The sequence below is a fragment of the Polyodon spathula genome, chromosome 13, assembly GCF_017654505.1.
Source record: "Polyodon spathula isolate WHYD16114869_AA chromosome 13, ASM1765450v1, whole genome shotgun sequence".
Lineage (NCBI taxonomy): Eukaryota > Metazoa > Chordata > Actinopteri > Acipenseriformes > Polyodontidae > Polyodon > Polyodon spathula.
Window position 1 is genome coordinate 37,777,647 of NC_054546.1, and position 24,602 is coordinate 37,802,248.

Sequence of the window (24,602 nt, forward strand, 5' to 3'; positions counted from 1 at the left end):
TGATTGAATTCACAGCCGTGTGTGGGGGGGTGGGGGGGGATAACTGTTAATAAGCTGTTGCACAGTTCCCTTTTAGTCTTGTTCGGGATAAAAGTGCTGCATGCTTCATGCTTTTTGATTTATAATCAAAGGTCGTCATGAAAATGAATTCTTTGTTATGTATGTAGATTTTTAAAAACCTCTGGGTACAGTATGAGTCGATATGTTTAATATATTTGTTAAAATATAGTACAGTTTTAACTTGGCCTGTAATATAGTGGCAGAAGATAGAGGTTAGAAAGAGGTCTTGGGCAGCTGGCCTAAATCGTGTGGCCTTTACTTCTAGGAAATGTATTTCCAAAACACAAATGTTAAGGACTGTTGAGATGTACTGTGACTGCTTACACAGATTGTTCTGTCTCTTAAATAAATAAATAAATAAATAAATTCACCAGATTGCAGCACTTTCCAGTGGAAAGACCAAAATATTTGCTGAAATTATAAGAACAGCAACTGAGAACACAAGAAAAACACATAATTACACAATAGTATCAGTTGTTACTACAATATATATATATATGTGTGTGTGTGTGTGTGTGTGTGTGTGTGTGTGTGTGTGTGTAGAATGGACATTAAATTCTATTGGGTTGCATTGATTTTAAGAGGAACCACTTTTGTCTTTAATGTATGCAGTGTCTTGGAACCGGAACAGTTGTTACCAGTCTTTCCTGGTCCTCAATTAACAGACCTGCCTGCTCTTAATAGTATTTCCACAGAAAGCATCAGATCTCCCAACTCAATAGAGGTAACATTGGAGCTTTTCTAAAACACACAACTTCTTTGCATTAGGCGGAGGGTTCTCGTGTATTAACCAGTGGAATTACTTATGCTTTTTCCTCCAGGCAGAACAAATAAGTATAATTTCTATGTATTGAATATTTAAAGGATTTTAATGCATTAAAACAATTAAGAACTCATAAATTTCGAATGCGTCACATGGACAGTTACCACATTGAAATAATGCAGTCCACAAAAGGTAAAAATGTATTTATTCTATTTTTTATGAATTAAAAAAAAAAATCAAAAAGCTGATTAAAAAAAAAAATCATCAACCACGTGCTGTTATTTCCACTGTCTTGTTTACAAGTGCTCAGATAGCACTTTATTGAGCAATGTGCTTCTTAAACTCATGGTTAAAAATAATCATTCCCAGATTGTATTGTTCATTGTATATTTAAGCTGTATAATTCACATTTATGCTCGTGATAGATGGGTGTACATATGACACCCAAGGTTTAGAAGTGACTATCATAGCCTTCCAGAACTACATCATTCATGGGGTACAGCAACTAACAGTATGAATTATGTGGTTCTGGAAGACTACCAGGGACTCTTCTCTTAATGTTCTTTGTTCTTTTAAACTTTCCTAGCATTCCTCAGTGCTGAGACTTGAGTTAGAAAGGGAGGACCAACATTCATGTGTTCGTTCCCTCATTCAAATCACGAATGAGGGAACTGCCTCATACATTTGAGCCAATATCTTAAAGAAATAGTAAATAAATGTGCAGTACAGTACCATTCATTGTTAATTTCTGTAGCAATTATTATTGTTTCATGTCCTGCTGGACTTGGACAACGATAATGATAACGCTTATAATCTCAGTAGAAATATTAATACCTACTCTTTGGTGTTGTCAAATGGCAGCCAACCAGCTATTAAACAATTTGATAAACCTCCAGGCAGCTGCAGGCGAGTTTTTCCCTGTTTCCAGTACATACTGTACTTATCTTGCATGTCTCATTGTTACTGGAATGGATGTTGTCTCCTTCCCATTCATGGGGACACATTGAAGCAGGCCCTAGGGTTTGGAGTGGTGTCGCAATCTGGAAATTCCATGTCCATGAATGTATGTAGCCCTGAGGCTAATCACTGTTTCATGGGAAAGTAGTGTTTGTATGACTGACTGTCCTTCTTGCAGCTGAATCGTACTCCAGTCAATCTTTCTATACTCAGAGCGATCCCGATTTCACAATTCTTGCAGGTCGGGGCATCTTATGTGGAAAAATAAACTGAAATTGTTTTATCATGACACAGCACAGCTGTGAACATCCGATTCCAGCCATCAGATTTATACTAAAGTGGATCCACATTACCTGCATCCACAGCACAGATTCATGCAACCAGACAACCAGGAGCCTGTACTGTAAAAAGTCACAGTCAGCTATTTAGAGTATGTGAAGACCACCTTGTAACAAATCTACAAGGTAAAGATGAACTCCCTACCTTTATTCCTCTTGAAATGCTGCATAGTTTAAAATATTTTTTTTTTCAATGTAAACAGATACTATCTATTTTGTTTTACCTTTTCAATGTTCTTTGACTGTGATGTGAATAAAATTGCTTGGGTAAAAAAAAGAAAAAACAGCTCTTCGCCGCCCATCAGTCACTACTTAAAAAAATTAGGCAAGTATTTTAATCAGTAAGACACATGCAGGGGTACCCCAATGTTATTTTTTTTCACCACATAGGCAGAACAGAGTAGGTATTTGTTCTTCATTTTGTCCCCAAAAGAGGGGGTTCTGCAATGAGGACTGCCAACACTGGTATCACTTTGAATGTTGTATTATTTTATAATGGACAAATACAACTGAATAAACGTTAATGAGTCATTTAGCAGACGTTTTTAGCCAAAGCGACCTACAGACACTAGTGAACTATGCATCACAACCGCTGCTGCAGTCACTTCCAACAGGACTTCGGTTTTACATACAATACTGTAGGAGCTTGGTTTTACATGTAATAGTCTTGGCAAGTTAACTGAATATAAAGTTAGACTGGACTTGCTATTGCCATGTGAGTTAATGATGTTATGGTCTGTTGTTTGAGTCTGAAAGAGGTCAAATACAATTTCTCAAATGCAGATTTTTTTTGTTTTCTGGAAAATGACCTAAAAAATAAATAAACAAATAAAAAGAACTTATAAAAATAAATAAACAAATGGCCTCGGATGTATAGCTGTCTGCAGCAGCGTCTTAGTAAATATGTGTATGTGTATATTATTGTTTTAATGTTTTACTCATAATGCGTGTACAGGCTTAAGAATGAGTAGAAGAGACAGCTAACATGCTCATGAGTTAGTATGACGCTGAAAGCGTGAGACTTAACAAACATATCATAGATATATTTTCAAAATAAATGTACATAAGGATGCGCTTTGTGAGAATTGCTATTTTCGTTTTATGAACACAAGAGGTACCGCTTTATTAAAAAAAAAAAAAAAAATCAGGAAGATAGACCTTACACTAAATCAATTAATGGACAAGGAAGACAAGGGGGGATGGGCAATATAAATCAAAAACATTCATATACAAGGAGCTCAAGTATGTTTGTGAGAATATTCGAACAAAATAAGTAAATATACATGTACTGTAAGTGTCCCTTATCATTTTTTACAGCTGGAATGCGCAACACTCATGTATATGCAGTATTGTGCATTATGTGCCTTTTGGGTTTCTGTAGTTAAGAAGGCGAGCCGGTCAGTGAACTTCCCCGGAAGTACGAGAGGAATGTTTGCAGAGCCGCGAATTCCACGCTGATATTGTTTATTCTTACACGTTTGTTTACAGCATTTTAATATAGATGGAAGGAGCGACGCGATTAGAAAATGCGAACCCGTTGATCTTCCAGCGATCCGGGGAGAGACAACTCACCACAGAAGAGGAGGATGAGGAGTTTGCTGACCCGATAGATGACAGAGAGATTTTCGATATCCTTTAGTTTGTTTTTATATGTTGCGAAGCTGTGCAGATCTACCTTTAGATGCAGCAAAAGTCGTTCTCTACAATTATGCAGAACTTTCAAGAGTGCACATATATATATATATATATATATATATATATATATATATATATATATATATATATATATATATATATAACTTACAGTGATGTGTTAGTTGTCGGTATAATTCTGTGGCTCTGTTGCAAAACTCTTTCTCCTTGACTTGTTACATTTGATCAGGACGATTAACGATCCAGAACACCCACTGTCACTGGAAGAATTAAACGTAGTTGAGCAAGTGCGAGTTAGGGTAAGAGTTTTTGTATTTCCTTTATAACGTTTTAACGTGTTCTGAGCTAGCTGTAGAGTACACCGCAATACTACTGAAACGCCGGTACTGTTTTTGCAGTTTAAGCTTTTGCTGTGGCAGGTCTTATAGGTCCATAATGTTATTTATCTTATCCCCTGTACTAAAACTAATCGTCAACCTCCGAGATGCATCAGTGAACATAAAAGTGCAATCCGAAGATGTGACCCCAGTCCTCCGTTTGCAAGACATATCCAAGCTGCGAATCATACAGTCTCAGCCTTGAGTTTTTGTGCTGTCAAAAGAATATCACATACCTGTAGGGGTGATAATCTTGAAGAAAGACTTCTACAATGTGAATCTAAATGAATTTTATATCTTATAACTATGCAGCCTGATGGTTTTAAATGAAGAATTAGGGTTGTCTTGTTTCCGTGAGCACGCCTGCCAGGAGGTGCGCTGGCTAATCCCAGGTCAGGTTTACATCAAATAGACTAGTTTAAGGTATAGAAAACAATTGACTAAATTTACAGTAAAGGAATTTGAAATGGACCTAAAGCAGCACGACAGGCCTGCTGTTTGATTTTTTTTTTTATAGAATTGTATATGAAGACAGAGTTGAAAATGCAACCTAGAACGTAGTAGAACTATTCTCTCAGTGCAACCAAGTAGGTAGAAAAGATCACAGTTGCACAGTCGTAACTTAAAAGAAATGTGTTTAATTTATCTTTCCTTGTCTAGGTGAGTGATACTGACAGCACAGTGTCAGTGGAGTTCACTCCCACAATCCCTCACTGCAGCATGGCCACCCTAATTGGTCTGTCTATTAAAGTAAAACTGCTTCGATCTTTACCTGAGAGGTTCAAGGTGGGTGTGTTTTTAAAAATAAGCAATTAGTATCAGACTTCTTTACAAATAAGTATTCTGAACAAATAATTGTCCATTTTTCAAATATGCCTAATATTTTATTGAATAAGCAGTCTCACAAGTGAAGGTGTACCCCAAAATATTATCTATGCATTTCTAAACGTCAACTGCTTCTTGGTTGAGAATAATGTATACAACATTACACCTAACAAAAATATAAATGCAACATGCAACAATTTCAAAGATTTTAGTTAGAGTTATAGTTCATATAAGGAAATCAGCCAATTGAAATAAATTCATTAGCCCCTAATCTATGGATTTCAAATGACTGGGAATAAAAAAAAAGGTAGGGTTGTGGATCAGAAAACCAGTCAGTATCTGGTGTGACCACCATTTCCCTCATGCAGCGCGACACATCTCCTTCGCATAGAGTTGATCAGGCTGTAGATTGTGGCCTGTGGAATGTTGTCCCACTCCTCTTCAATGGCTGTGCAAAGCTGCTGGATACTGGCGGGAACCAGAACACGCTGTCGTACACGTCGATCCAGAGCATCCTAAACATGCTCAGTGGGTGACATGTCTAACGGATGTAAACAAATTTGTGCACAAAATTTGAGAGAAATAAGCTTTTTGTGTATATGGAAAATTTCTGGGATCTTTTATTTCAGCTCATGAAACATGGGACCAACACTTTACATGTTGCATTTATATTTTTGTTAAGTGCACATAACTTGATTGCAAGTTTATCAGCTGATTTAACATGAATGCATATAAAGAGGTATTCAGTGGCGTGGTTAATATTTGTTATCATTACTGTTATCACTAGTAATTTGTTTATGACTTTTATTTAGATTGATGTGCACATTACTCCTGGTGCCCATGCCTCTGAACAAGCAGGTAAGTGGGGTTTTTGGGGTTTTTTGGGACTTTTGCTAGATAAATATGAGTCTCACGTTTTTCTCGACATGGTTAGCCTGCAATATATTGTTTTTGTTTGGTTTCGCTAAGTATCTGCTAACCAATTTTAGTCAGTGTCTACCCTGCTTGTAAAAACTTCAGTTTGTACAGTAAACGTTTATTGTAAAAATGAAATACTGTCTTTAATTTTCTTTCAGTTAACAAACAGCTGGGGGACAAAGAAAGAGTGGCGGCTGCTTTAGAGAACTCCCACCTGCTGGAAGTTGTGAACCAGTGTTTGTCTGCCAGAACTTAACCAGATGGAACTTTACCAGATCCTAAAGCCAATTGCCCAGCGCAACCGCAGTGCAATCTGCATCAGTTTCAAAACAGAAGTAAACAAAGCAAAGCTAAAGCACTGAATATATTTCATTTATCCGCTATCTGCTCTTGTGCATACATTTTGATTAAAAAACAAAAATGTAAAAAAGTTTGAATAAAGTATTTATATTAATGTTTTTTCTTTTTTATTATAAGGGAACAAATAAGTACATTGTAAAGGTGGTTCTTTTTTAGGTTTACTGTAGGAGATAAATAATCTCTATTACTGATTACAAAAGGTTGCTTTTTCTCATAAAAATATTAAGAGTATTGCTATTATGCCACCTGATAGTATAACAAAAGACAGCTGTGTCAGAGTTATCTTATGTTGAATACATCTGAATGTGCCCACCACTTGTAAAGACACCCCAACCTTTTAACAGATCTGACCTTTATAAAATGTTCTGTCCTGGCAATTGTGACCATAACACAGTTCATTGAATTGTTGTTTTGTTTCATTTGTTTTTGTCAAGACTTAAAGACTTGGCGATATATATATATATATATATATATATATATATATATATATATATATATATATATATATTATTATTATTATTATTATTTATTAAAATCCGTTTAGTCGAGGCCGACTTTCGGTCACTTTATGGGTCATCATTCTCCACGCATTTCTGTCTTTGACCGCTTCTTTCAGATCTTTCATGTGCATGTTTGTGTCAGCCTTGATTGTGTCCAGCCAGCGGGTTCTCTGACGCCCTCTTCTTCTTGACCCACTGACTGTGCCGAGCATTAATGCTGTTTCTAGGGAATTAGCTCGCATGATGTGTCCAAAATATGAGAGCCGCTGTTTCGTGATTTTTCCCTCTAACGATGTTTGTGGTTTGACACGTTCAAGGATCGTCTTGTTTGTGACCATTGCCGTCCATGGTGTTCGCAGCAATCGTCTCCAACACCAAAGTTCAAAAGCATCGATCCTCCTTCTGTCGGCCTTCTTGAGCGTCCAGCTTTCGCATGCTTATGTGGAAATCAGAAAAACGATTGCATTGATTATGCGAGTCTTTGTTGCTATGCTGATGTCATTGCTCTTCCATATTTTTGCCATTCCCTGCATTGCGCAGCGCCCAAGTGCGATTCTGCGTTTGATTTCTGGTCCCGATTCGCCACCTCGGTCGATCTTGGATCCAAGGAAGAGGAAATCTTGGACTGATTCGATTTCTTGGTTGTCAATTGTCAAGTGGAGTGTACCATTGCCTGCTGTTGTCATTACCTTTGTTTTCTTGATGTTGAGGTACAAACCCATGCGTTCGCTTTCTTCTTTGACCTTTCGGACCAGATATTCTAGGTCTTTTTCACTCTCTGCGAGCAAAGTCGTGTCGTCGGCGTATCGAAGATTGTTGATGTTCCTCCCTCCATTTTTCACTGCGATCGGTGATTCTTCCAGATTACATCGTCTCATGATCGTTTCGGCATATAGGTTGAACAGGGCCGGTGATAGAATGCAGCCTTGTCTAACGCCTTTTCCGATCTCAAACCAGTCCGTGTTGCCGAATGCTGTCCTGACCGTGGCTTCTTGATTCTTGTAGAGCGATCTTATCAGTTGTTCTAGATGTTCTGGGACGCCCATTTGCTTCAGACATTTCCATAACTTGCCATGGTCAACGCAGTCGAATGCTTTGCTGTAATCGATGAAACACATATACACGTTCTTTTGATATTCGCGAGTCTTCTCCATGATCCACCGCAAGTTTGAAATTTGACCTCTGGTTCCACGTCCTTTTCGAAATCCAGCTTGCACATCAGGGAGTTCCCTCTCGACAGATGAGGCCATGCGTTTTTGAATAATCTTTAGCAGGATTTTGCTTACGTGCGGTATAAGTGCGATGGTCCGATAGTTGCAGCATTCTTGCGTGTCGCCCTTTTTTGGAAGCGGGACATGGACTGATCTTTTCCACTCTTTGGGCCACGATTTGGTCTTCCAGATCGGTTGGCAAAGCGCTGTGAGTATCGGGATCGGTATTGGCTTGAGTAGTTCGGCTGGTATGCAGTCGATGCCCGGGGCTTTCCTGCTTGGGAGTTCTTTCAGTGCCCAGGCTACCTCCTCCTTCAGAATATCTGGTTCTTGCTCGATCGAATCTTCCTGACTGGCTGATGGACTCGGTCTGTTTCCTGCATATAATTCCGCTGTGTACTCTTGCCACCTCCTCTTAATTTGGTCTTCATTCTGTAGTACTTTGCCATTCCGATCTTTGATGGTCGTTGCTTTTCGGGGTGCGAAAGGTGCCCGTGCCTGCTTCACATGGGCAAAAAGCTCACGGGTATGTCCTTGTTTGCTTGCAGCTTCCAGTTTTGCGCACCGTTCGTTCCAGTAACGCTCCTTATCCCTCCTCGCTTCTCTCTGAAATATATATATGTATGTGTGTGTGTGTGTGTGTGTAACAGGTAAAACAAGTTGCTAATGGTAGAAGTAAGAAGAAATTAAAATGTATACAGGCACTTCTAAATAAACATAGTGATAATCATTTCAAATGTTGTATCATTTTATTTTTCATTTTAGAAGAAACAGGAGCTAAATCTTTCCCAATATAAAATGGACTTCATATTTTTAGCTGTTAGATGGCAGTATAGGCTTGTGACCTTCTTTTTAAATTATCAACAGAATGTTGAAGAGTTTAATTCCAACCTTTCTCAGTATGAAGCAGAGTGGCGCAGCGGAAGCGTGCTGGGCCCATAACCCAGAGGTCGATGGATCGAAACCATCCTCTGCTAAACTCTTTTTTGATCAACTATTTAGTTTACAGTATGTGGTATGATGGTCTTTTCCTTTGTATTGCCAAAAGAAAACATTAATTACCCTAGCCCACGCAGAAACAGATTGTGCTGTCATTAATAAAACATTAGAATTTTCCAGCATGCACCTGCTTAATTTCTTTTATCCACTGTCTATTAGATGCTGCTTTACTTAAGCTGGGTATTGCATCAGCCATGCCTCTAAGCATGTTATAAGAGCAACCTTCCCAGCACCCCCTCCTGGATTATACAGGTAATAGAGTACACTGCTCTGTCAATGTAGTGGCTGTTGTGACTTATATACCACAGGGGTCAGTGTTTGTATTCACTGTATTTCGGTGCAAGTAACGGCCTCATCCTCGCAGGCCATCAATCCAGACCTGAGAGGCACCAGCTCCTAAGCTTTTCTTGCAGTATTAGATCACTTCACACTAATGTTCAGCAGGTGGCAGTATTGTCTTAGAAACAGGGTACTAAATATGCAGCAAGAAAAGGCTTCCCTTTGTCATTGCCCAAAGCAACAGTCCTGATTTAAGGAAAGAAATACATGATCCAAGTGCAGCGCTGTCTTTTGTACAGTTTGGAAGAGATCAGATGTGGTGATGTCCTATTCTTAAATAACCTAAAATCAATACTAAGAGTAAATAGCTTCAAATTACCATTACCTTTTTTACTGTTCAAATCATTCTAAGTGGCTCTTACTGTGATTGCTCAAATATTGTGCCTGTGGTGCTTTGACTATGAGATTAACCAATATTATTTTCCTCTTAGAACCATGCTGTTCCCAGTTTACCGCACCAGCGCATGTGTGTGCCAGGCGCCCCATGCAGTCTGCTGCCAGCACCAGGATGGGTTTGGACTGAAAGTGTTCCAGGGTGCCCACGATGGTTTGAATTGCCAGGGTGCATGCTGAAGCAGGTTGCTTGTCAGGGATAATTCGAGACAGAACCACACACTTAAAAAGAAAGAGGAAAAGGGTCAAGTGATTTCTCTGCTGTACCGTCATGCACTGAAATACAAGAAGCAGCCTCTCAACCTGCTGAACTATATTTCAGAAAAGATGAAATCAGAATGAATCACATCAACACGTTTCCTTCAAAATTGCACAACATGTAAGAATAAACAATTTATCTTGTTATCAACAAATGATTTAAACATGGACGAAATTACATAGCTGAACAAAGAAGCCCGCCAATTATCTTTAGTTTGTAAACAGTATTTCCTTTTAGAAAGTAAGATGTGTGAACTTGAGTTAAAGCAGCTTGTAGTTAGTTTGGCCTGGGTCTGGTTCACTTACCCCTTTTAAGCAGAATGGTCTTTAAAGCCTCAGAATGCATCCCTATTATTGATCAACAAAATAATATCTTGCTATTTCTATTGGAAACAACAGAATTTTCCCCCTTAACGATTTTATAACAAGAAAGCCACTTCCATGGTCTATCTGCATTAATAATTCACCAGAGATTGAGTTTCTCTGAGCCTGGAACAGGACACCTTACCAATGTATTCCCTTTTTGTACAATGACAGACAGTTTTGTATTACAAGAAAAAAACAAAAAGTTGCAGTTTCTAAAAATAGGAAACTATTTCTAGGCAGAGTTATTCTTAACAAATCAACATCAATAACTGTAGCTGGGATTTGATTTCAGTTGCACAGAATAAAATACAAAACACCAGTAATGTCCATAAGACCTCCCAACATGAACTGGGACTGGTTCTATGAAAGGTGACAGGACTGAATTCAAATCAAAGGTGCAAGCATGGCTGGCCAGAATATTACTTCTGTATTCAAAGTCACATCACTTACAAATACAGTTTATAATTAATTAGCGGGCTAATTTACTGCCATTCAACTCCACAACTACAATACAAAAAATATTCAATGTTTTCACATATGTGCAAAGTAAATTTCAGTTCACTAGTGCAGATTTCAGTTCGCTACAAGGCTTCTCAGTGGTTGAGGATGAGGGGGTTTGGGATAAAGGGAGGATGGAGAGAAGGGAGATGGGGTTATGAATGAATTGCCATGACTACATCAGGCAGTCAACTACCTAGAAGGCTTCAGTAGGCTATATCCTGTTTACCAGTACCAATTTACTATTCATATTGAAAACTGAAGTACCATTGCTTTAATTTGTGTGTGTATCTAAGAAAAGCTGCATCTTGGATCCTTGGTGAACCTCTCTCAATAACAACATGAATATTCATTGACTCAGCATTGTCATGGGCATTTAAATGTAAATGTGCTCCAGCCTTCATTGAAAATGAGAGGAGGCGTGGTAGTGTTCTCTCTTTGGCTAAATTCCAATCCAGGAGCACAGTCCTGCCTAAAGCTCTCACCTGGAAGGCTGCATTGAGCTGGTAGTGCAGGTTGACACAGCTCAGGAAGGGCTGAAAGTTGTGCCAACGCACACCCCCAGACTCTGGCATTGCCCGCTGCCAGGTTACGCTGTTGAAGGCGAAGGTCGCTATGGCGATGCCAGCAAGCAGGCGCACGATGGGCTGGAGTAGAGCAATTGCAGGACACGTCCTGTGGTTTCACTGTTGCCTGGCAGTGCAAAGAAGGGCAATACATCAGCACTCTTTAAACTTTTAGAGCACAATGGAAACAATCTTCCAGGCCTGGGATTCATGAAGGATAGCATGTCTGTAAGATGGGAATTCTACGGTCTTACACAAAGACCTCTTTTAAAGATTTTATAGTTTTAGGAATAAAGTTAAACTAACTGTAACCTTTACAGTTGCTGCCTGTTTTTTTCTTTTCTTTAAATTCTTGTTTTCAATGGTCCCTGGAGAAATGGCTCTTTGTAGTCTGTTAATCCTTCCAAAAGATTCATTGTTGAACAAGGGAGAAAAATGTCACTTCATTAGAATTACAGAAAAACTAGACAGTACCATTTCTTTTCTTTGCTCCTGTGACCCTTTTGTTTCTGAGATAAGATTGTTGTCAGATCATGATTTTAAATCAAAAATTGAACTAGATGTTGACACTGAACAACTTTTCATACACTGCCTCTTTCATTTCTCAATTATAGTCTGTTTTCCCCCAGGAATGTTGCTTTACTAAATAAGACCAGTCCACACACTCATAAGGGTTTTTAAAGATTATGTACTGGAAATAAAAAATAATACTATATATCTAGATTTCCCCATATGCAAGTCCAAAGGTCTGCAGGATAGAAGTATATCACTGTATAAAAGTCTGGAGAAGTGCATAAGGCATCAATGGAAAAGAATGGGAACATGAAATTAAAATGGCTTTAAAAAGTCCTAAATTGAAGGCCTGCTATAAGAAGTTAGTTACTGTTACGTTTGTTATGAGTTCAGGGCAAGCATAACAGCCTCAATTATCAACGATTCCCAGGGTCTTTTCTGCTGAGGGACTGGAGTTATTTTCATGGTGAAATATTTAAGCGTAGATTTTTACAAGGGAGGTTAATAGCGATATGCACACAACCAGACCGAGACAAGAACCAGAGCGATATGTACACAACCAGACCGAGACTCTACTTGAACAATAAAGCAATTGCTAGACAACTGATCATTTTATTTCATGTGAGATAAATTGGACATTGGAAAAAACAATTAGTGTGCTTGTAATTGCATTTACAATGATGTATAATGTTTCTATTGACAACAGAAAATAATAATAATAATAATTAGTTCGTGTAATATATAATACGGTGTGTTGCTGTGCTTATTTAAAAAGAAAACAGGAGCAAGATAACCATTTAATACTAAATGGGAGTCTGCTGACAAGGCTTGTCTGTGGTTGTTAGTTGAAGCCAGCAGATGGCGACATTACACAAAGACTGCTGATTTTGTTGCTTGTCATCTGTATACTTTACACTTGGGAAATCTATATGGTCTTGCCTGCTGCGCAGATATGTCAGAAGGTCAGGTACAACTCCCACAATATCCTCAGTCTCCGGATATAGACTTTAACAGTTATTGTTTGTTAACTGGTTGCCTGAGGCACATGCATCAAGTATCCCTGACGAGTTATCAAACAAATACTACTAATAATAAAGGGCACAGGACAAATCAAACCCAACCGCGACTTGCGTGAGTGCAACCAAATGGAGCACGAAACAACAGCAGGGCGGATGTGACTTTGCGAGAACTCTAAACAAACACATTGCATATTCCTGGGGAAAGGACACTGCCAGGAATAAAATGGATAGGAACACTGGAATATGTATTTGTCCAGTATTCATAATTAACAAACTTCTGGAATACATAATATTGGGATTATATTGCACTCAAATAATTCTCAGTCTCCAGTTTTTAAATAAATAATATGAATTTCACTTAGAGAACAGAACAAAAAAATCATTAAAAAATGTGTAGGGGAAATATCCTAAAAACAATATATACATATATATATATATATATATATATATAATATATATATATATATATATATATATATATATATATATATATATATATATATATATATATATTAGCTCAAAGAGCCAGCTGCCCTATATATCGCAATTGTATTAGGCTATAATAACTTTAATATTGTCCCATTTATATTGAACCACTGCACGCAGATAGCAGAATCAAAATCAGGTACTAGTTGAGAATAGAGGCCTAATTTGCACATCCTGTTCAATTGCATTGTGACTTCTTTCTCTTGGGGTTAGCCTGTATTCAAAACAGTGACTCTAGCTGGGAAAGGCAAGAAGCATTGATGGATGTGCACTCTAAAAGACTGTTTTGATGCAAAGCCAGCATTTTCCTTAGGCTTAGCGGCTAAAAGCATCCGAGATACGGACATGTAGTTTCCTGTCTGGTATCCCCCATCACCGGGATAGCCCTAAATTGAAAGCTTTTCAAAAAACAGTACCGGTCTAGTGTTAGAAAGTGTTACATCGTCAGAATGTGGTCTGCGTACCAAAACCTGGCCCATGTAATGTGTTAAGCGACATTGTCACGTTAAAAGCGGTTTGCTGTCAGATTTTGGTACATGTGCGATCTGATGGGTGTTTCCCTATTGTCAAACAGAGGTATATTTACCATTCATTATACATTATTTTTTGCAAACTTAAACTGGAAACAGACCATCAATTTCTCTAAAAAGAAATAAATATCACAGAGATCAAGAAAAAATGAGAAATCCACGGTAAAGTTGCACAAGTAAAAAAATGTATTAGACCTAAAACCATGAGAGCTCATCATTACAGAGTCAATGTGCGAACCGGGGTGTGAGTCCAGTAAGAGAGGTGTGGGAAATGAGACTACCTCGATCAAGCTCTATTTTTGAAGCGCATCTCATTGAGAAAGACAGTGAAATTATATCTGCGCTGACTCAGTCCCAGCGTGCGTGTTATTAAGAGAGATGTGATTCTCCCAGGCAAACCCTGCCTGGAGCTGACGTCACGCTGCTGACAAAGATAAATAGGGGCTCAGCGCAACACCTCGGCTAAACTAACCCAGAGAGCCGATGATAGGACAGCAACTCTCTCTTTGCACACATATAACGGGACCTACAGCAGCATCGCTTTCTTTATTGAAAGGGAACACAAAAAGGATACTTCCAATAAAGAAAATCCAAGGATTTATTTCTGAAATGTAGGTTTTTCATTGGGAATTGCATCAGGTTTTTTTTTTTTTTTTCTGTATTTAACAGGCAGTTTTGATTCAAATGAACTATTTTGAAAAGTTGTATTATATATTGATGTTTTATTAAAGACTGATGTAGTGCATTATTGAAATCGCGAAGTTGTTGTGCATGCACTTTCAATAACTTGTGTATTATTGAGCTTTCTAAAACAAAGCCATTCAGGTGTATCGCTAGTTATTGCAAAGAACTTCTATGTAATGCAGTGATGTAAATATAGTTTTATTACAGTAACATGTTTAACAGTAAACGTGTGCAAGGGAGCCGTTTATAGTACACTAGTAAGTATTGGTTTGTGTAAATAATATTATAAATACTTTTTAAAAAGAGATATGCATGCATAATAATTCGATACACGATGGTATGATTATCATGTCCCTCATAGACTTTCATTTCAGTAGCGTTAAATCTGGAATAAGGCTGTGCAAGGGACAGGCATACTAAAATGTACTGTTTTTTAATATTCTTATTGTTTTTTTTTTTATAGTACCAGAAAAAGGATGACTCTGAATAAAGATGACAGGCTGCGGAATCTGGACAAGAGACGGAGCAGCATGCCGTTCTCAATGAACCAGCATCTGCACAGGAGAAGCATGCCAGTAGACGAGCGGGAATTGAAGTCCGCAATGCCCACGCTGCAGCTGGGAGAGCTGTCCAACCTGGTCCGGTGTACCTCATACAGCCCCGTCAAGAAGCACAGAGACAGCTGGGTCTCCGACTCGTCAGATTCAATCATCTCCTCCGGCAGTGACATGGAGGGACAAGTCTACAAAGTGGTGCTATTGGGCGAGCAGGCAGTGGGCAAGTCCAGCCTGGCTCGGATATTCGGTGGGATCGAAGACACCCACGATTGCGACGAAGCAGGTGAGAGACAGACCTTAATCTGCCTTTGTTTTTAAATCTCCATGCGCTAGTCAGTCTAGTGGACATGGTCTTTTGCGCGTTATTTCTGGAATAATAAATAGCGTATAACGCACTATGATGACAACAACAAAAAAGTCAGTGACCAAAAGTTTAGAAAATGACTTGTAAACATGTTCCATAATGGAATACAGTGGTATACATACGTCAGCAAATATACTTTTAATAAAGCACTGGACTATTTGCAAAATGTTATCAGTTTGTCTAAATAAACTTTTTTGAGATGGCACACGAATACAGTACGTAAACAAATATTTCATGTGTTTGTATCTACATCTAGGAAGGTAGCAATGTGATAAGAGACCTGCTGTTTATATTTAGCCCCATCCCCTCAGGTTAGATAATGCTATATATAGCACGGCAGAGAAGATAAGGAATGGAAAAATAAACGGGTGGAGATACCGTGCACGCTACAGAGCCCCTTTTAAGATTAGGTCTCGCGCTGTCTTCTCTGCAGGTGTTATCAGCTCTGTCCAGATGCAGGCTGCCTAATGATCTTCTATAATTGATACATTAGCTCATTCTAATGCAAGTGCCTCCACTGAGACCATCTGTATTTGTCTTTCTTTACCTTCAGGAAACACATACAACAGATCAGTCATTGTTGATGACGAGGAGGCTTCTATTGTTTTATACGATATATGGGAGCAGGTAAGATTCTGTCAATAAATGGTGTCATTTTAAGGTGGCTAACTCTGTTTGCAGCCACCATCCGATAAAGCATAGATTCCGCAAACTCCAAAAATCAAATCGCTACACTGTCTCAAATGATTATTGGTTGGTTCGCACAGTATACAATAAAATATACACCTACACAGTGTTGGTAACAACTTCCGAACCAGCCCAATCTCATATTACATATTCTCTTCTTATTGTTTTATATATAACCAATACATAAATACTATAAATACATTCTATACATGCTGGGCTTCATTATTATTGGTAGCAGTAGTAGTAGTACTGCTATAGAGAAGATATCTCTTTTAATATTATACAGTAGTTTTTAAACCTGTATTTGTCCTATTGAAAAGTAAAGAAAAAGATCCCAAGAACATTGTGAAATCAAAGCGTGAGAGGATTTGAGGAATACAGTACCATGCTGTATAATAATCACACTTCCTAATCACTGCCTTTTCATTCTTTCCTGCAGGACAACAGTTGCTGGCTGCAGGACCAGTGTATGAAGATGGGCGATGCGTACATCATTGTGTATTCCGTGACAGACAAGGCCAGCTTCGAGAAGGCTTCGGAGCTGAGGATCCAGCTGCGGAGAGCCCGGCAGTCCGAGGATATCCCCATCATCCTGGTGGGAAACAAGAGTGACCTGGTCCGCTCGCGAGAGGTCTCTGTGGAAGGTAAGCGCTGCAGCATTCGCCAGCTTCTACTGTAGTAACCCTCTGCATACAGGAAGAGAGGCAGGATGGCTTAGCACTAACATGACTCTATAACGTATACAAGTGTGGAAGCCTTATGTATACAAGTGCAGGAGCTGGACAGATATTAAAATGCAGAGGAACCAGTGCAGTGATGTTCTCTAATGTACTGTGAATAAAAGATTGCAAATCCTGTTCCCTTAGTTTCTCTGTCTCTCTCCATCTCTTACTGAGGGGGTCTCAGAAGGCTTATTTAAGTTTGTATCCACCAGTCAACATGTTTTGAAAACCTTTAGTAAGCCACAGTTCTGTATATTGAGTCACACAATACCAGCATCATTCCTACCGTCTCTTTGTGATGTTGCTTGGGATTAGGATACTGCTTTAACTGGCTACTGCTTTAGATGTGCTTCATGTGGGTTTAAAGAAATGCACATAAAACCTCAGAGACAAGAACCTCTAACTGGAAAGTAGAGATTTATCTTTCTTTTGCAGTCACAACATTTGACCACTGGGGGCACTATGTACTAATCAAATTGTAACGGTAAACACAATGATAAAAGAGAATCAGCCCTAATCATCCTATTTGTAGCATTCCCAAGCTGTAACAATGATTAGTAAGCCTGCAGCACCTGGGGGAGGATGTGGGTGTTAATGAATGAGTGAAGATTGTGTCACTGATCACTGGTGTTCTCTTTACAGAGGGGAGGGCGTGCGCCGTGGTTTTCGACTGCAAGTTCATTGAGACGTCAGCGTCTCTCCATCACAACGTGCAGGCCCTGTTTGAGGGTATCGTGAGGCAGATCCGCCTGCGGAAAGACAGCAAGGAGGACAACGCGCGGCGCCTGGCCAACAGCAAGCGACGGGAGAGCATCGGCAAGAAGGCCAAACGCTTCCTGGGCCGCCTAGTGGCCAAAAACAACAAAAAAATGGCCTTCAAACAGAAGTCTAAATCCTGCCATGACCTCTCTGTGCTCTGAGGCTCCTACTCAAACTGCACCAGACCGGATGCTGTGCGATACAGGCTTGGAGTTTTGACAACCAGAGGACTGACATTGCTGTATTATTCTGAAATGATAATACAAGCAAAAAAAAAAAAAAAAACTGACAGGCAACTCAACAATGTTCTGCATGAAGCTTACTGAATTTTATTTTCCTAACATTTTCTTTATTCTCTGCCTTAAAAGTACAGCTTGTGAACCATACTCTGTATATAGATGTACATACTGGCAGGGCATGTCCGTACGATCGCTGTTTGCTGAGGCTGTGCCTTGTTTAAAGAAATATAAAATGTTTATTGCCCTTAAAGAAAGGCACTGTATGGTCACCCAGAAGATGAGATGTATGTGGCTGTGAAGCAGATAACAAACTCTGTTGTATCATATTGACATGGTTGCTAAAAGGACAAATTAGGAGCTTTTTTTACAGGCACTGTGCTGTCGATTCCAACGTTAACCAGTCCTTTAAGAGTGCAATTCAGTGCGCGGGTTCGTACTTGCATTGAGGTATTGGGGTGGCTTGGGAGGAAGAGGGGGGTGGGTGGGTTGGTTATTACTACCTGAAAGTTGATCTTTTTCTTATTTAGATGTTAAAACTCCACGTAAGAAAGAAGAAGAAAAAAAAAGCAATAACTAAATATAGCTATTGTGGATTTAATATTGTTTTAATGAGGTTGATTTGCACTTCCAGTTAATATTATTCAATTTAAAATTGGTTACATGTTTACATAAGTATTTTATAATAAAGTACAATCTTACAATCTGAGTCTTTGTAGTTGTCTCAATTACAGCAGGTCTAGTTCGCGCTATCACTGCTGTTCGTCGTGGTGGAAGTATACAGAACACACTTACCTGGGTTTACTCCCACGGGCCATCCATTGTTAAGAAAAAAAATCTATGAATCTCATACAGGGGTTTGACAAAAATGACCAGCCATAACACTGTCAGTAGGGTGTAAGCCCCACATGGTATCCAGGATTCTGGAGGGATAGGCCTGTTCCTTAGTGATCACCACCTTTAGGGAAGTTGTCGGGAATTCCAAAGCCTGTTCAGAATGGCCTATGAAGAATCATTCCCTTTTATTTCTGAAGAATCATTCCCTTTTATTTCTTGTGAAACATTAGTTGCCACTCGAGAACATATGTAAGAAAAAAAGAAAGAAAAATTAAGACAGAAAGATTGGTAACTTACAGTGAAACACTGAAGTTTAGACAGTTGGCAGTTTGTGACCATCAGAATATTGATAACAAGCTATCATTGGGCATCTAATAATCCCTTGGGATGCTACACAGAATGACCAATCAGAATGGAGTATTTTTTTATTGCATACCCTTATGAAACGATTGCTGAAGTATGCATGAAAAAAGGTAGGAAAATATAGTAAAACATTAAAACTTTGAAAGCATGGTAAAGCACAGAAAGCAAGGTTTAAATCCCAGACTAGTATTATAAAGCAATGTAAAAACCATGATGTCATGGTATGGTAAACTCCAAACGTACCTTGCAAACTTACATTGGTAAACTTAGAATGGTTAGCCAGTACAGTACTTGGAAGTAGACAACTTTGGACCATCTAGTCTTTATTGCTACCAAATCTTAATTATTAAATTCACAAATGAAACCACCGACCACCATGTATTTATGTACTTTGTCGTTTTATTAATATTTAGTGAAATTGCTCTCCCAGACTGGTCTTTAGAGTATAAACATGAATACGTTTTCAACATAAATATTTGCCATTTAAACACACTGACACTGCACTAACAGCTGAAATCGGCTGCATTTACACAAACTCAAGTAGTGTAACCTTGAATACATGTTTTGTAATCACTGTGTCTGTTGTATAAAACAACCAGTTTCCACAACTGTGTGGACATTAAAATGTGACTGGATCAAGCCATACCGCACAGCGCAAGACATTTAACGGTAGGGTCCTCTTCTAATTGTGATGCATCTAAAAGAAGTTAAGTGGGTTAAGTTTTGGTTTTGTTCCAAGTGATTTCTAACAGACATCAGCTAGTGTGCAGTATCAAATACATTTTAATACTTTTTGGACAGAGAGAGAGAGCAAGAGAGAGAGAGAAAAGAAGAGAGAGAGAGAGAGAGAGAGAGAGAGAGAGAGAGAGAGAGAGAGAGAGAGAGAGAGAGAGAGAGAGAAGCTCATTCCTGATTTAAACACCATAAGACTTATGTGTGATTTATTATTAAATCAAAAAATATTATTGCAATCCAGTATTCACTGCCAAATGTTTCAAGACTTCTATAAATATTTGATGAAAACCTGTATGGTATATTCATTAACTATTATCACAGGCGTCTATAAAACCAAACCACCCGTTGTTTAACTTTTGTGTCCTTTTAAACTTCATGTTCAGCATGCTTTAAACTTTTAGACTCTGTTGGTGGTTAGTGAATATTTTAATTAGAAAGTCAATAATTAATCTTGCAAGTCAGAAGAGTGTTTCGCACGAACAAGTTCTGCCTTACATTTCACTGTTCTACCACCCCACAGAACAACTACAGATGCCGAAGGAACAGGTAAGAACATACTGTCTGTGTTTGAAGTGCAAAATAAATGAATAAGCAAGGGCTTAAACATGTATTATATGAACTATATTTAGTTAGAAGTGCCAATGTACTGTTGCTGTTTTCTAGCCCTTCTGGATATGAAAATATGTTACCATTTCATCAGAACTGGATAACCACACGTTACAAAAAAGGTTATGTGGCAGCTTTTGGGTAATATCAGTTCACACACTGTAACTGAATATGAATATAAAGTACTGTTAATTCTGGAATGAAGTGTGATTAGCAATAGGAACGACTTGCCTCTTCAAAGTCAAATGATCACCCTTAGTATACACTGTTCGACTAGTGATTGGTTACATGTTTTGCTTCTAGATCTGCTGTACTGATCTTTTTGAATATGCTTTATGTTTAATCATAAATTAGTAGAAAATATATTGTGTTTAATAAAATAAGATGTTTTCCTTCCCTAGTTTTTGACAGGAGCTAAGCCACTCTCTGTGACCTTGTAAACCCCCTCTATTACCCATCTCTATTCTCCCTTAATTTCCATCATTAATTAATAGTCAGATAAGTGCAAAAGACCACACTCTCACCAATGTTCATTTGTATCACAGATTCTCTCAAGATCACAGTAATAATGGTTGAAGCTTAAGGCAGGGCAATGACATGGATAAGATTTAAATGGAAAATTTAAGAGACTGTGATTCGTAAAAGAGTCCATTGTCTGTTTAACGTCTACACATTAAAAGGTTATATTCTCATAAATGAAGGATTGCTGTCTTAGAAGCCTTCACAAGATGTTCTTTTGTTTTAAGGTGGTTGTTTATTAATAATCACAATGTTTAGTTTTTTTAGGGATGTTCAGGTAAAAGGTGCCCTTTGATTAAACAAAGAAATAAAATAATCTTTTAGTTCATAATTTCATTTTTTACATGCTACCCAGTTGCATCAGCAGTCCAAAGCACCTTTGACCATTGTTCTATAGTCCAATATTTGTGTTCTTGTGCATGTTTTAGCCTTTTAGTCTTGTTCCCCTTTCTTAACAGAGGTATTCTTACTGCAACACATCCTTTAAGTCCTGATTTCAAGAGTGACCTTTGCCTGTTGATTTGATGGAAAACGACACCTGTGCCTTCTGCCAGTTCTGTTATCAATTCAATGCTTGTCTTCTTTCTATTCTTTAAGGATATTATATCTTGCTCATCCTTGTTAGACAGCTTTTTGGGTCTTCCAGTCCTGGGTTTGTTAATTACAGATAATGTTTCTCTGTACTTGTTGATTATACTTTGGATACCACACCTTGAAAATCAAGTGATGCGAGCTATTTCACTGAATGTTTTTCCTCCTTTATGCAAGTCAAGGTTGTTATAATAGTAGAAAACACTAGTGGAGGCTTTGAGTAAATTGTTGATGCTCATAATGCATCATAGTAGAAAAATGCAACATGTCTAAGACTTTTGCACAGCAGTGTGTGTGTGTGTGTGTGTGTGTGTGTGTGTGTGTGTGTGTGTGTGTGTGTGTGTGTGTGTGTGTGTGTGTGTGTGTGTGTGTATATATATTATATATAGTTTATAGTGATTATCTCATTCAAACATGGAAAATGTTTCACTGGATTTATAGTGTGTTTATTTTTATATATACATTTGTGAACTTAAGAGGAAATTGGCAAAACCTGAAGAGACACTTGCCAAGACTGTACATATTTTTAGAAAAGATGAAGACAAATCACAGTGTTCCACTTCACCAAACTGTGTCTAAAATCTTTTTCTGAGTTTAATAACCAGTCAGTTTCTCGGGGAAAAAGTACAGCTTCCTTGAACAATAGTCAGCGAAGCAAAAATAACATTTCAAAGACAGAATTTCAATGCGTCTGCATGCATCACGTTTAGCGCAGTTTACACATTACAGCAAAGCAAAGGAAATGTCAAATATTTTTGTAGCATGAGCCTGGTGTGGTGGGGAGTTACAGTGCACAGAACTGGCTGTGTGCAGCACAGTGTCAACCCATCACGCTTCAATTAAAAACAAAAAATCTTGAGGGGCTTGTGCTTCTCACAGATTCTGTATCAGATATGTTCTATCTAGAGTAAAAACAATACTTCAAAAGATGCCTTTTCACCTTTTCATTAGCTTGATTTGTGCTATATCTGGTGGCCAGGTGTAGAAAATGAAATGTTTAATTTTAAAGACACTGTCAATGTGTCTCTTCAGGTAAAGGTCAAATCAGTTTTCTGAACTGCACACCACTAAAGTGCCGCTTTGAGTTAATCTCAGTTCTTACAAATATGAGCTGAACTATACTGGTGTCTTTCTCTATACAATGGACTGGTATATAAAACATACTTGAGTTTACCATAGCATGCTTTATCACACCTGCCCAAATATCTTAAATTACTGTACAGTGTATTTACTATTTTCACTGCGGTATACCAGCGTATATCATTAATATAATACAGTTCATCTTTTTAGGGAAGATATAACTGATAGTCTCTCTTTAACTGCAGATCCTGTTGAAGAATGTATCCTACACCACCTGCAAAGGGGCTCGTCTTCCTAAATGTAAGTGATTCCTCCCTCAAGAATGATACGAGTTGATCAGTACATGCATCCGTACTGTGAGATATACATGTACTTGGGGACTGTTATATTGTAAATGTTTCTTCATTGTTTTTTATGTTTTGAGTTTTAATTGTGGGTAGAGGCTTGTTCTTACCTAAACACTGTTGTTCTGCTGGAATGTTGAAAGGGATTTATATTGGAAATTTGCAACTTTTGCCCTGATTTAGAACCTTGACCTCTGTGTTTAAATAACTGGCCTACTTTAAGAGGGTCTCATTCTTGGAACCAGTCTAGAAAAAGTTCAGCTCAAAACTACATATTTATTCACATCAGTGTAGCAATGACTTCATCATGGTCCGCTTCTCTTAAACTGGGGCCTCAAGGGAGATTCAAGCTCCTTGTTGTTATACAGAGGTCAAATGTATGCAGCACTGAAGCTGTTATAGTTCTATTAGCCTAAGTCCTAATCAAAGAATCCAGGGTCTAGTAAATTTCCCTAAACAGTGACTGCAAATACCAGAGTCTGAACCTTCAAAGAGCCAGGGTTTATAAAATGCCAAGGTAACCATGTCATCTTTATTTTTTATCACTATTACATGTAGATGAAGCACATTAGGAAATGTATTAATTATGAATATAGTTATTTAAGATGGATGTGCTTAGAACTTACTCTCTGCTCCACCATCTCTTAGGCCCAGGTGAGATGTGGATGCCACCCTTATGCAGCTTAAGCATAAAACTTTGACTACACAATATTATTTAAATAGAGTGAAAATGGGTTACTGAATGATAGGATTTATTTTTAAATTCTGGAAAGTACACATTTAAGAATTACATTTTTTTTGTCAACATGTCACATGTATATGCTTTGGGGATTTTATTTAAAAAATCCAACCAAAGAAAATTGAAAATTGAATCACAATGGATATATTATATAATCATATATATAATAATAATATTATTAATTATATTATTATTATTATTAATATAATCCTTTAATTAAAATCCTTTTTGTAAATCTGTGGGTCTGAATTTTGTCTACTTTCGTGCACTCTTTTCATGACTGCTAAATCAGCCTATAGAATATGTTTAGAGTTTCTGCTGTAGGTTTTCTGTGAAGGAAAAGAAATGCTTTTGCCAGTGAACTAAAAACAATCAACACACTTCTATCTGTTTGAGGAAAACTTTTAATAACAACAAACACACTTAACATGCTCTCAGCAGTTTCTGTAAGTGTTGTTTGCCTTTGTAATAAGTATAATGTAATTGTGTATTAGTAACCTTGAGCTAAGCGCAGACAAAAAGAACAGCTTTTTGCAGCTCTTCAATGGATCTTTGCTACCAACCCATAAAAAACAAAGGGAACTATCCTGGTAAATAAGGCCCTGCGCCTCCTGATTTTAAATGACTTCTAGGAAAGTTCAGTATCGACTGATCTGAAGCTGCGACTTGAGAATAAAGTACCAACGGTTCCTGTAAATGTAAAGGCCCAGTACCATGGGGGGCCTTATGAGTAGTAAGCAGAATGTGTTTGATATTCCTCAAATGATAAAATGAGGCCTTGATAACAGAGCCACTGTGGTTATCCAAACAAGTTTTATATAAACAAAGACAACATGCACCTATCGAGGAA

At 38.1% G+C, this 24,602-nt stretch overlaps 3 protein-coding genes and 1 non-coding gene across 4 annotated transcripts in view; all 4 read left to right on the plus strand.

Annotated features, from left to right (window-relative positions):
• The first annotated feature begins 2,079 nt into the window (after positions 1-2,079).
• On the plus strand, positions 2,080-6,345 carry ciao2b (cytosolic iron-sulfur assembly component 2B). Its single transcript, XM_041267663.1, has 6 exons — positions 2,080-2,244; positions 3,607-3,746; positions 3,991-4,070; positions 4,809-4,934; positions 5,786-5,831; positions 6,050-6,345. The coding sequence occupies exons 2-6, from the start codon at positions 3,620-3,622 to the stop codon at positions 6,145-6,147; spliced, it is 477 nt and encodes a 158-aa protein (XP_041123597.1). The 5' UTR covers positions 2,080-2,244; positions 3,607-3,619; the 3' UTR covers positions 6,148-6,345.
• A 2,522-nt stretch (positions 6,346-8,867) lies between these two features.
• On the plus strand, positions 8,868-8,939 carry trnam-cau. Its single transcript has one exon. It is a non-coding gene; the product is annotated as a tRNA-Met (tRNA).
• Positions 8,940-14,407: 5,468 nt separating this feature from the next.
• rrad (Ras-related associated with diabetes) lies at positions 14,408-18,642 on the plus strand. Its single transcript, XM_041267511.1, has 5 exons — positions 14,408-14,540; positions 15,077-15,453; positions 16,088-16,161; positions 16,661-16,865; positions 17,586-18,642. The coding sequence occupies exons 1-5, from the start codon at positions 14,413-14,415 to the stop codon at positions 17,861-17,863; spliced, it is 1,062 nt and encodes a 353-aa protein (XP_041123445.1). The 5' UTR covers positions 14,408-14,412; the 3' UTR covers positions 17,864-18,642.
• Positions 18,643-19,735: 1,093 nt separating this feature from the next.
• Positions 19,736-24,602, plus strand: part of LOC121325260 (cadherin-16-like) — a 40,818-nt gene continuing 35,951 nt past the window's right edge. Inside the window, exons 1-3 of the mRNA XM_041267666.1 lie at positions 19,736-19,807; positions 20,394-20,419; positions 22,915-22,969. Coding sequence (XP_041123600.1) covers positions 22,928-22,969 — 42 coding nt within the window. The 5' untranslated portion in view covers positions 19,736-19,807; positions 20,394-20,419; positions 22,915-22,927. The remainder of the gene's footprint in view (positions 19,808-20,393; positions 20,420-22,914; positions 22,970-24,602) is intronic.

Excerpts from the sequence above, each read along its gene's own strand:
- ciao2b (XM_041267663.1), top strand. The coding sequence starts at position 3,620 with ATGGAAGGAGCGACGCGATTAGAAAATGCGAACCCGTTGATCTTCCAG. Across the intron at positions 4,071-4,808 it reads TTGAGCAAGTGCGAGTTAGG|GTGAGTGATACTGACAGCAC; the intron begins GTAAGAGTTTTT and ends TTCCTTGTCTAG. Across the intron at positions 4,935-5,785 it reads CTTTACCTGAGAGGTTCAAG|ATTGATGTGCACATTACTCC; the intron begins GTGGGTGTGTTT and ends ACTTTTATTTAG.
- rrad (XM_041267511.1), top strand. The coding sequence starts at position 14,413 with ATGATAGGACAGCAACTCTCTCTTTGCACACATATAACGGGACCTACA. Across the intron at positions 15,454-16,087 it reads CCACGATTGCGACGAAGCAG|GAAACACATACAACAGATCA; the intron begins GTGAGAGACAGA and ends CTTTACCTTCAG. Across the intron at positions 16,162-16,660 it reads TATACGATATATGGGAGCAG|GACAACAGTTGCTGGCTGCA; the intron begins GTAAGATTCTGT and ends TCTTTCCTGCAG.